Consider the following 12,424-nt stretch of genomic DNA (forward strand, 5'->3'; position numbering starts at 1 on the left):
CAATAAATATTGTGATCAAAATATTTACTGAATACTTGCCATCACTTATCTTTTGGTGCCTCAATACACAGCCATAAGAACATAAGGAGGAACAGGAGTTGGCCATACGGCCCCTCGAGCCTGCTCCGTCATCCAATAAGATCATGGCTGATCTTTGACCTCAACTCTACTTTCCTGCCTAGTCCTTCATTTATTGACATTTTCTTGGCCTATCTGTTCTAACCTTGAATGAAACTCCTACATGTTCTCCACTGCTAAATTTGCTTCCAAGAAGCTTCTGCATCAAGCATTTTCCCTTCAACAACTCTTAATTTTTGATAAAGCCCAAGTTTGTTCAAGACTGGAGCACTGTTCCTGTATCTGGGGAGGTTTTTCTAACATGGGTCTCACAATCCTGGACAAGATACAAAAAAAACCGATCACCTAAAGCCTCCAACCCATTTCTTTCGATCAAAATCTCTTTTCAGTCTCCATTTTATAGATACTATAAGGTGGTGATTGCTCATCTATGCTTTCTGCTCTTGTGCCCCTTAATCCCAAATATACTGCCCTACATGATCTTCCTCCTCCCTGCAACTTTGCTGTTGAAATTAAGATTTACTGCAATCATTCTTTTCTGGGGTCTCAAATTCCTTAGTCTTTCCTTCCCATGTTTTCACAACCCAGAGATGGTGTCACTTTTCTTGTCTTAAATAGTCTTCTGGCCTAATCTTTTCAACCTTGGTGGTCTACTGCATTACGAGTCTTAACCCTGCATCCAGGTTTCTCCATTTCTTTTGCTATTTTGTGAGGTTTATAGCGACAACTTGCATTAAAGTATTTCATTTTTTTAAAAATCAGCAATTGAAGGAATTGTTTTCATGTGCTCTGTACTTTTACATGCATCTTTTCCATATTACTTCCTTCAAAAGACACCCCTTATTCAATGATGTGGGTTGATATGATTAGGCAGTACTATACAATGGAACATGTAGTTTAGATTCATAAATTCTACTTCAAAACAACATTGCTAAAACCTTTTGGAAGAATAACAGTCTTTGTAAATTATAAAATTCAATGTATTCTTTTCTGCTCTAGGAAAGTATCGAAAATATTTTAACCTACTGATTTCATAAAAACTTATTTTCTCATGACAGCTAATCATTTTTTCTAACTTGGGAACAAGTTCTTCTAAACCTACCTATATATAATTAAATGTCTTGAAAGTAAAGCACATCACGCCTATAAGCCAAAATATAGGTGACTGGCTCAAATAATCATTAAGATGTTGATTGGTTCAAATTCAAGACAATCAAAAACTAGTTTCATTCATTTATTCAGTAGCAAACGCTACCAAATATTCACCACAAAACCAAATTGCTCAATTCTTTTCAAAGTTATCATTCATGAACTGGCAAGTACAGTACCATAAAATCAAAATGCTCAAGCAATTTTGTTCCAACTTACTTCAGTGGGCACTTTGCTTCTTGAGGCACAGACTATATAAATCTGAAAATTAACTTCATAGTGTCACACATGAAAACAAGTAATTCTCGAAGAAACCACTAACAGCCATAAACCTATTACTATTATCTCGGAATTTTCTGTAAAAAGCTTTCTTTGCAGAACAATGCCCCTTTCTCTGGGTTCTGAGACTAGAATTCTATTAGGTTCCCAGTGCTTGCAGGGTTTATTTGGGTTTTCCAGCTGATATTTTCCAAGTTCTGAACAAATGTCCCTCAGTTTGTAGTCTGATATTTAGGAGACTGACTTTTTAATGCCTGGCAAAAGTTCTCACTCACTGCTGTGCAATAAATCTATACAATTAAATGAGTAAAGCCGTGTCACGTGTTAAATGTATATTTTGCACAATAAATGCCCATAGCATGAAAAATCATCCATCACAATTTTCTGATTGGACCAACTAACCAAGGTAAAGTTGATTTTGCTGATTTGCTCAAATATTCACAGGTACAAGAGCAACAACTGGCATTTATATAGCGCCTTTAACGTAGTAAAACACCCAAAAGCGCTCAACAGGAGCATTTTCAGACAAAATTTGACACCGAGTCACATAAGGAGACCAAAGGTGACCAAAAGCTTGGTCAAAGAGGTAGGTTTTAAGGAATATCTTAAAAGGAGGAGAGAGGTAGAGAGTCAGAGGGGTTTCTGGAGGGAATTCCAGAGCTTGGGGCCTAGGCAGCTTAAGGCACGGCCACCAATGGTTGAGCGATTAAAATCGGGGATGCGCAAGGGGCCAGAATTGAAGGAGCACAGAGCTTTAGGAGGGTTGTAGGGCTGGAGGAGGTTACAGAGATAGGGAGCAGTGAGGCCATGGAGGGATTTGAAATGAAAGATAAGAATTTTAAAAATCGAGGCGTTGCTGGAATGAAAAGCTATCGGAAACAAGAAACGCCAACCAATTGAATTGCTCAATTTTTTTTCTTAAAGATAGCTACGGCACAATGAGCTAATCATATTACTCAATTTATTTCTTCAAAATTGATTTCAGCCTCCATTTTGATTTCTGACCCAGCTGAATAAAAAAAACTATATAAAAGCATTTATAACAATACACGAGAAAGTTAAATAAATAATTAATTAAGAAAAACCTAATTAAAACCCATAAAATCAGCAACTGCATGTCAGAAATGCCTACAAGGTGTTTGCCCTATGCACTCAACTGCTCTTCGCAGGGCCTGGGAGTTGTGTTTTCTGCATTTGCCAGGTTCTACTGTGTACCTGGGCACGGCCTGAACAAAGAGGTTCGATCAAGTAGTGAGCTCCTAGAGCACATCAGTGTCACTAGGTAGGTGACAATTGCCAAAATGTGATTTAAACCTGCTACTAAGTCCAATACAGTACACGGCACGGAGAATGGCACTTACAAACAGGAAGACGTAGCATGCTCTGTGAATGGCTAGTCTTGCTGTCAATTTTTTTAAAATTCTGGTACTTTCAAGGCACACACAATTTTCTTATTGGACAAGCAAAAAAAAAAGATTCACTTATTTGTCCTTCTGATTGGATGTCAGGTTCAGAGGAAAATAAAAATTCTCTGAAGAGTTACCAACACTGTCCACTGCGTCCCCAGCACTATTAAAGCAGGTAAGCCTCTACATCGAGGGGCAGTGGTCTTAATGTTAAAATTCTGTAAGCTCACTCCTTGCCCCAATCCTCCCAAGCTTCCTTCCCTGACCCTCTGTCTTCCACTATGCAGCTTCCACGCCCAACCCTTTCACTGGGGCTCCACTCCCCATCCCCCACTGAACTGTGCACCCCAGCCCCTTTGTCAGCTGTGCTCTTACTCTATTAGTGCCCCTCCCCCTCACACGCTAACTTGGAATGGGAACCTGCTAAACTTCATACTCCAAGCCCCAGAGTAATACCACAGATCATTTTTAATGTACTTGCAATAACCTTTGATCAGGCAGTTTAATTTTTTTTTAAAGTTAATTATAACATGGCTAGAGCCATCAGTCTTTTGGAAATCTGCATTAGCACAGTGCTTTGTAATTTGTATCAGGCATCAATCCAATTTAGATCTCAAACTATGTAGGAGAACATATACCAAATCAGACACAACTCTCTTCAATGATTAATAAAATACCGTAAAGGTTTTTTTTAAAAAACACTAATTCCAGCTGCACTTTGTGCACTTAAGTGTCAACTTGGTTCAGTTTATAACACTCTCCTTTGCCTCTGAGTCAGAGGGGTGTGGGTTTTGATTCTACTTCAGCAAATGCACTTACTGAATGAGTAATGGATTGGTGGAGGTGACTTTTGGACAAGATGCTTAGCAAAGGCATTATTTGCCTGTTTGGGTGGATATTAAAGATGCCACAGTACTACTTGAAGCAGAGCAGGGAGTCCTTCTGGTATTCTAGCTAACATTCTTCTTTTAACAAATGCCAGTCTAAATAGATTAACTTGTCATTTAGCTCATGCGCAAATTGGCTGCCATGTTTGCCTAAAAAATAAGTACTGCACTTCGAAAGTAATTCATTGCTGCAAAGTGTCTTGAGGGTGTGATAATGTGCTATGTTAATGCAAGCTCATTCTTAAACTAGACAAGGGTAGCATCATCATAAAATATGTGATGAGGGGTAAAAACATTAACTGCAGCAACCTTTTCTGTCAAACAATTCAACGAATAATACGGACTTTCATTTATGTACTGTCTCAAAGTACTTCACATACAATTACTTCGAAGTACAATGACTGTTACATAGGTAAATATGGCATCCATTTCGCACATAGCAGGATTCCAGAAACAGCAATGAAATAAATGAATAATTAACTTGTTTTTGCTGGGTGAGGAAAACCAAGCAAAGTCCTTGTTGCTCCTCACATTGTGCCAATAGGATCTTTAACAGCCACCTGAACTGCAGGAACAGGTAGAAAGAGCCTTGGCTTAATGTCTCATCCAAAGGGCAGTATCTCCGACAATACAGCACTCCCTCTGTATTGCAAAGTAGTGTCAGCCTATGTTCTGTCCTCAAATCCCTGTCTTCTCTATTGAGAAGTTCGAGATGTTACCAGTTTTAAAAAAATTTTTTTTGAAGTAAGCAGATTGCATCCTCAATAAAAAGATAGTGTTGGATTGTCAGAAGAAAAATGTTCCATAAATGAATTGAAGATTGCAGTATCTTTAGGCATCCACAATACCATTTACATGGTGTTATCAGATTTCATGTTGTGTTAGATTCTGGGCAGTTCAAAACAGGGATATAAATCAAAATATGATCAAATTCTTCAAATCTAATAACCATGAGTGTTTATTTCGACAGAATGCCTTTCAACGGTAAGGTTACATAATCACTATACACCAGTATTCCTTGTGCACATATACTTTCTCCAAGTAAATAAGACCTTAGCTTGCAATTTGCAAAAAATCTGAAAAAATTACTTGGTATTGTAACAAAATGATTACTATCAGTAACGTTTTGGATGTCTGGAATGAAAACTCCAAAAGTGAATCATCAATAAGTAACATACTTAATTTTATTTTGACAAATGCAACTGATGAATGTGTTATTTTTTAAAATCACAATTTCCCATGTGACAGCACATATTCTCACATCCACCCCTTTATTGCACTGAATAATAAACCTTCTTTTGACACAATGCTACATACTTAATTATATTTCTCCACATTTTTGAATTGAAGATCGTATAGACTCATTGGAGCCTTGTCTGGTTACCTTCAATTAACTATACAAATAAAGATGAATGGGATCTCTCCATGGAGAGCTCACCAGTTTGATTCCTGGATTGTCAAGGCAACCGTTTCTTTACCTTTCAAATCCAGAGCCCCAGTCTTAGTTATTTTAATCTGAACAAACATTGTGAAAGCTGCCTAGTGTTACAGCAGTGTTAGCAGATTTCCATAATTAAATTCTCACTGATCTTTTGATCTGGGAACAAAGTACTTTAATGTAGGTGTACCATGCACCCCATACCTAAACAGTCACTCAACACGGTCTTGGGAAAGTGGCAGCATATAATAAATAGAACACCAGCAAAAAATTTGCAGCCCATTTATAATGTGGGACTGCTTTCAATGCAACTAAAGTGATGATAAATTGTGAATGGGACTGGTCTTTAGATGAAGGCAAAAATTACAGTCCTGCTTTTGATGCATTATAAACAGAAGCTCAACGAAACCAGAAAGAATAGGCAGCAAAAGAGAAAGCTAAAGTCAGCTACATTAGTAGGGCATTTCCACTCCTTTCTGTACAGTTGTGAAGTGGTTTTACTACCACCCATTTGTGCAGAGCTTACTCAGCACTGGAAAACTAAATCTTTTTTCCTTTTCAGTATAAAGTATTTCCAAAACAACTGCACACATGCAAGCTACTGCTATTTAGTAACACATAGTTCTTCACCTCTGCCCTTCAATGTCTTCCAACAACTTGCATTGATATAGCCACTTTAATGTAGAGAAACATACCAATTCGCTTCACCATAGTGTAATCAGAAATAAATGGATGCTGAGCCAAAAGGGGAGCTATTAAGAGAGGTGACCAAAAGCTTGGCGGAAGAGGTGGGTTTTAAGGACGGTCTTAAAAGGTGTGGGAGGTGAAGAGGCAGAGGGGTTTAGGCAGGGGATTCCAGAGTGTGAGGGGTGCACAAAAGGCCAGGAGTTGGAGGGAAGGAGAGTTCTGGGTGTGGGAAGGAGTTGGAGGGCTGCAGGAGATTACAGAGATAAGCAAGAGCAAGGCCATGAAGGATTTAAATACAAAGACGAGAATTTTAAATTGGAGATGCTGGGGTACCGGGAGCCAACGTAGGTCAGTATACCATGATCAGGAACGATAGTTAATTGTCCATTCCCTAGACCAGGGTCACTCAGGTGAGCTAATGGCACAAACCAGTTGCCTGGTTTTAAAGGAAATCCATCTTCTTTGCTGAGATGGTCATGAACATTACATCATTTCATCTTGAAATGTTTTCACAACATAATATATATCATGTGTGTTTAACTGAAAAACAGTTTACCTAGAACTTTTATAGGAGGACAACATCCTTTTGAAATCCATTTAATGTCAAGAACAGAGGCTTTTAAAATTATCCAACTTGAATTGGATTATCTTTATACCATATTTCTGTATCAAACAGCTTGTACTTAAAAGTGTACTTGAGGGTAAAACTATTGATTTTTACCTTTCTGGGTTTGACTTTATCATGAAAGTCGTATTGCCCAATTCCTTTGCAACCAATTCCAAGCCACCAGGGAATTCCTTGTTTATCCTAAAAGGTAAAACAAAAAGTGATTAACATTTTGAAATATGGCTCTAAATAGCTTATTAAGTGATGATCCACTTTATCCCTCAACAATCAACAGCAGATTTTGCTCAGTGACATCAAACATCACAAGACTGATATACTCTTAACAGGACACTGATATCACATACCATAATCCCAGTGGTCAGTTAAATTAAATTCTACATCTGGGGTCAGTCAGCACAAGCTTGAATATAAAAGCCCATTTTGTCAATAAAGTGTAAAAATATCTTTCTTTGCAAGGGCTTACAAACATACTGTTATTCAGTACCCCATATTTTACCACAGCAATAAATGTTAATAAAAAACAAAACCTCAATATATTATTACTGTCCAGCTGATCTGCCTGCTTCCATTTGCTCAGAGTGAAAATGGTCCAGGGATTGCGTGCCACTGTTAGACACTGGCCTTTCATCTCTGGGATGTGGGTTCCAAGCCAGACTAGACTGATGAGATGAATGTTTCCTCTACAAGGTGAAATGACTTTGGGCAGTTTCAATCCAGTTGTTAGTGGTCATGAACCTACAGCAGAAACCATCCCTAATCAAGGGATCTTGACTCTGCATCTGGCTATGCTGTACATGACTTGGGAATGTTTGACACTGAAATGCGATGCCCGAAATGAAAAATCATCTCCCCCACCCCGGCACTGATATCCCTCACCTTGATAAGCAGGCAGAGAGAAATCAAAAATGAAAGTGAAAACTGTCCATTTTAATTTTGATATAAATACTTAGTGTACTAGACAGGTCTGTGCTTCAGGAGTTACTCACTCAGTCACTTTCTAGCAAGTGAAGTGCTTTGTATTTACATGCAAACTCTGGTCACACTTCAATGTTTTTGTAAATACCTCAAAACCTACTGAGAAAACTCCAGTGCACTCAGTCCCTTGGTTCCAAAAACAAGCAAGTGCTGTTTGGTTCAGTTTTTCCAATAATACTCCAATTTGGAGTTGGCCTGGAAATATTAAAGTTAATATTGCATTTATATTTAATTACATAATAAATATTTTCTAACTAACTGAAAACATAGCATAAAGCTATCAATTGATCTTGAAAGGTCTGTTTCTTTACTTGGATACTCTTGGTAACTTTCCCCCTTACCGAGGTTGGGTGTTTCAAACATGTACACAAACAAGTTATTAAGTGCAAGTATATATTCAAACTTCTATATTCAGTGTTTTAAATCATGAGTCAACCTAAATGACAACTTATGCAACACGATATACGGATTTGAATACAATAACCGATAAAGTTGAACCTGTTTAAGCTTTATTTCTCAGTTTGTACCTCCTACAAAAAGCCAGATTGTACCATTCATCAATAAATACAAGCCTATGTCCAAGGAAACACTTGGAGCACAAGTAAGTCCTCAGCAGTTCTACAGATAGGCATATAAATTCCCTGGTTTAGGCAGATAGTTTGAGATCAGGGGACAGAGGTTAGTTCAAGTCAAAACAGACCCAAAAATAGGAACCAACAAAATTATTGCTTATATTAGTGTAACACAACAAAAATAATTTGGATATGGTCATCATTTAGAATTGTTCAGAAAAGATTGACTTGACTTCCTGGATTCCGTGTCACAGTATACTGTAAGAGCCCATTTAGTAGAATGACTACAGTTAATCAAATTGAGGACAAACAATTAACATCTGAAGTAGAAGTCACGTTGCAATTACTGTACTTTCCATACAATATTCTTTTAGTTGCTAATATGGAACACTCAAATATTTGTCTTTCACCACTCTTAAAAAAAAAATGGCCAATAAAAGAATGTCACAATTGTTTCACTTTGTTTGAGCACTTAACCTTGCATTATTCAGAATGCCTGAAAATAGTCACATCAATTCAGATCCCTGTTTCTCAATTACATCACCTTTCTTTTCATAACTTATTACTACCCTAGTTGAACTTTACATCAACTACAGTTTTGACAGTAATTACCCTGCATTTGCTGCTACTTGAGATGGAGTACACCTACATGCCATGCACTTCTGAATGTTGGGTAAAAAGAATAGCAGCCCTGTAGCAAAATCTATTTTTTAAAAAACAGATCAGGTAATAACATCTCAGGGTGACATTATATCCCACTTTACAGCATTTAACATAGGAAATACAAATAGAATGTAGTAAGGAAAGATGCCGTCTTTTAAGTTTTGGCTATTTATCTGTCTTTGCTTGAAGAGGCAAGGAATATTGGAAGTCCAATAGTGGATTAGACTCTCAGTTATTTTTACAAATGCCCATTTTGGGAGTTCCCCAATTGTTGTTGAAAACATGTGCTGCATAGTATGGCACTAAATCTAAAAAACAACAGGAATATCCCTGCTTCGGCCCCTGATCTGCACTGTGTTAGCTGATTTTAACCAGGACAGCAGTGGGGGTGCTACATATGGCCTCAACTTCCTTGGGGTTAGAGTTCCTGCTCCAAAATACTATCCAGTGACAACTGCTGCAAAGTGCACATGGGAACATTGGACTTGGCTGTGATGCCTTGTACGATTGATTGGATAACTCACTTGTACACATCAAGACTGGCTACTTCCCCACATTACAACCATGATTACACTTCAAAAGTAATTAATTGGCTGTAAAGTGCTTTGGAACATGCTGAGGTGGTAAAAGGCAATATAAATGCTTACTTGTCTAAGGCATGAAAGAACTACCAGTGCATGTAGAGCTGTAACCCAATTTGACTTATTACAGAAAGGAGAGGGACAGGGAGAAAAAAAACTAACCACTTAAGGAGATAAAGCAAGTGTTTCATGTGCAGAGAACTCAAAGCATTACCATCACTGGGGGGAAAAAAATCCACAGTGATGGAATGGGAGAAACAGAAAACCACAGGACTCTCAGTAAGAAAGTAATAAATGAAAAGGGCTTTCTTAAACACAAAACCACTCTGTCCATGAGAAACTGTGAGCAAAAAGCACATCACAGTGCCAAGCAAAGATATTTAATGACTAACCTTTACTCCATAGTAATGAATACCATAAGTAGGAAGAGATTCCACCACAGTCATATAACTGAAAAAAGAAATTCGGTTAGTTATGCAAAGTGCAAACGTGTTTCTCTTACAAACAAGTTTTGCTTGTTCAAAATAAACCAGCAACTCAATTAGTGATATTACTATTGTGCAAATTCGATGCAGTTGAACAAAAAAGGTGGCAGCTGAAGGTATGTCTTCATACAAGGACCTGAAAAAAAATGCATTTCTTTATTGGAATGTGACGTTAAGATGGTACATCCGCCTACCATCTTGACCCGATTGGCGATGACCTTGGACAGAATTTTGTAGTCCACGTTAAGTAGTGAGATGGGTCGCCAATTTTTGATTTCTTCCCTCTCCCCCTTCCGTTTGTAGATGAGGGTGATGATGCCTTTCCTCATGGAGTCTGACATGCTGCCTGCCAGAAGCATACCCCCGTACACTTCCAGCAGGTCTGGGCCTATCCAGTCCCACAGAGCCGAGTACAACTCCATCGGTAAGCCGTCGCTTCCGGGAGTCTTACTCTTCTCGAAGGATCGGACGGCCTTTGTCAGTTCGTCCAGAGTTAGCGGGTGATCCAGACTCTCCCGCTTGCTGTCGTCTAGAACCTCCGTGATAGACGACAAGAAGGAATGGGAGGCCGCGCTGTCTGTGGGCTTCGCGTCGTACAGTCCGGCATAAAAGGATTTGCAGATCCTCAGTATGTCGGGCTGCGAGGACGTGACCGAGCCGTTCTCTTCCTTCAGGCTGCTGATCACAGAGCTCTCTCTGTGCACCTTTTGGAAGAAGAAGCGCGAGCAAGTCTCGTCCTGCTCCACGGAGCGGACTCTGGACCGGAAGATGATCTTGGAGGCCTCGGAGGCAAAGAGCGAGGCTTGCTGGTCCTTCACCTCTCTGAGTTCCTCCCCGACATCGATCCCCATCGACTGCAGCAGGAGAAGATTCTGCATGCTTTTCTGGAGTCGGGACGTTTCCCTCTGCCTCTCTCTCGCCTTCTGAACACCTTTGAGGATGAAGAACCTCTTGATGTTCGCCTTGATGGCTTCCCACCAGTGCACTGGGGAATCAAAGAGGGGCTGATCCACCCCGATCAGACCTGCACCGTACCCGGCAGGAAGATCTCTGATAGCCTGGCGCTACTCAGGGATACGATTGCCTACGTACAGGACAGGGGGGTGAACACCTGCCTGATCAGCCTGGACCAGGAGAAGGCCTTTGACAGAATATCCCACACGTACATGATGGACGTGCTCTCCAAAATGGGGTTTGGGGAGGGAATCCGCAATTGGATCCAACTGCTCTACACAAACATCAGTAGCGCAGTTTCAATCAACGGGTGGGAATCAGAAAGCTTTCCGATCAAATCTGGAGTCAGGCAGGGCTGTCCTCTCTCCTCCGTCTTGTTCGTGTGTTGCATCGAACCCTTTGCCGAGTCCATCAGGAGGGATGCGGGCATAAGAGGGGTGACGATCCCAGGCAGCGGAGGCACTCAGGTCAAGGCCTCCCTGTACATGGATGACGTCGCCGTCTTTTGCTCGGATCAGCTCTCGGTCCGCAGATTGATGAGCATCTGCGACCGTTTCGAACTGGCCTCGGGGGCCAGGGTAAATCGTAGCAAGAGCGAGGCCATGTTCTTTGGGAACTGGACCGACCGATCCTTTGTCCCCTTCACCGTCAGGTCGGATTACCTGAAGGTGCTGGGGATCTGGTTCGGGGGGGCCGGGGCGTGCACCAAAAACTGGGAGGAGCGTATCTCCAAGGTTAAGCAGAAACTGGGACTGTGGCATCAACGATCCCTCTCGATCGTGGGCAAGAACCTGGTCATCAGGTGCGAGGTGCTCTCGGTGTTGCTGTACGTGGCGCAGGTCTGGCCCATACCTCGCTCCTGCGCCGCGACAGTCACCCGAGCCATCTTCCACTTTGTCTGGAGATCAAAAATGGACCGTGTCCGCAGGGTCACGATGTACAAATCTCCAGAGAAAGGGGGGAAAGGCGTGCCCAACGTGGCCCTCATCCTGATGGCCACCTTTGTGTGCGGCTGCATCAAGCTGTGCATAGACCCTCAGTACGCAAACACAAAGTGTCACTACGTGCTGAGGTTCTACCTGTCCCCGGTGTTGAGAAGGATGGGCCTGGCCACGCTGCCACGGAACGCTCCGTCCAGTTGGACCGTTCCGCCCCACCTGTCCTGCGTGGAAAGGTTTGTGCAGGAAAACACCTTTGACCACAAGGCGATCAGCAAGTGGTCCGCACGTAACGTCCTCGAGACCCTGCGGGAAAAGGAGATGGTGGATCCTGTCGGTTGGTTCCCCGAGCAGACTGTCAATGTCATTTGGCAGAACGCCTCATCGCCAGAGCTTTCAAACAAGCACCAAGGCCTAGCTTGGCTGGTGGTGAGAAGGGCCCTTCCCGTCAGATCCTTCATGCACTCCCGGCCTCTCAGCGCCACCGCGCGCTGTCCCAGAGGAGGCTGCGGTGGAGACGAGACCGTCACCCATCTCCTTATGGAATGTGCCTTTGCAAAGAAGGTCTGGAGAGAGATGCAGTGGTATCTGTCCAGGTTCGTCCCGAGCAGTTCCGTAACACAGGTTTCTGTGCTCTACGGGCTGTTCCCAGGGACGCACACTGAGACGGACATCGGCTGCTGCTGGAAGACCATCAACTCGGT

General features: G+C 41.4%; 1 protein-coding gene and 1 long non-coding RNA gene across 5 annotated transcripts in view; one reads left to right on the forward strand and one right to left on the reverse strand.

Moving 5' to 3' along the window:
• The window catches only part of LOC137334247 (FERM domain-containing protein 4B-like), a 261,811-nt gene that overhangs the window by 48,762 nt on the left and 200,625 nt on the right, over window positions 1–12,424 (reverse strand). For all 4 annotated transcript variants that reach the window (XM_067998885.1, XM_067998886.1, XM_067998884.1 and 1 more), the window contains 2 exons: window positions 9,736–9,793; window positions 6,646–6,732 (listed from right to left, as the gene is read on the reverse strand). In XM_067998885.1, coding sequence (XP_067854986.1) covers window positions 6,646–6,732; window positions 9,736–9,793 — 145 coding nt within the window. The remainder of the gene's footprint in view (window positions 1–6,645; window positions 6,733–9,735; window positions 9,794–12,424) is intronic.
• The window catches only part of LOC137334248 (uncharacterized), a 137,547-nt gene that overhangs the window by 42,544 nt on the left and 82,579 nt on the right, over window positions 1–12,424 (forward strand). The window lies entirely within an intron of this gene.

Source organism: Heptranchias perlo, chromosome 17, assembly GCF_035084215.1.
Source record: "Heptranchias perlo isolate sHepPer1 chromosome 17, sHepPer1.hap1, whole genome shotgun sequence".
Taxonomy (NCBI): domain Eukaryota; kingdom Metazoa; phylum Chordata; class Chondrichthyes; order Hexanchiformes; family Hexanchidae; genus Heptranchias; species Heptranchias perlo.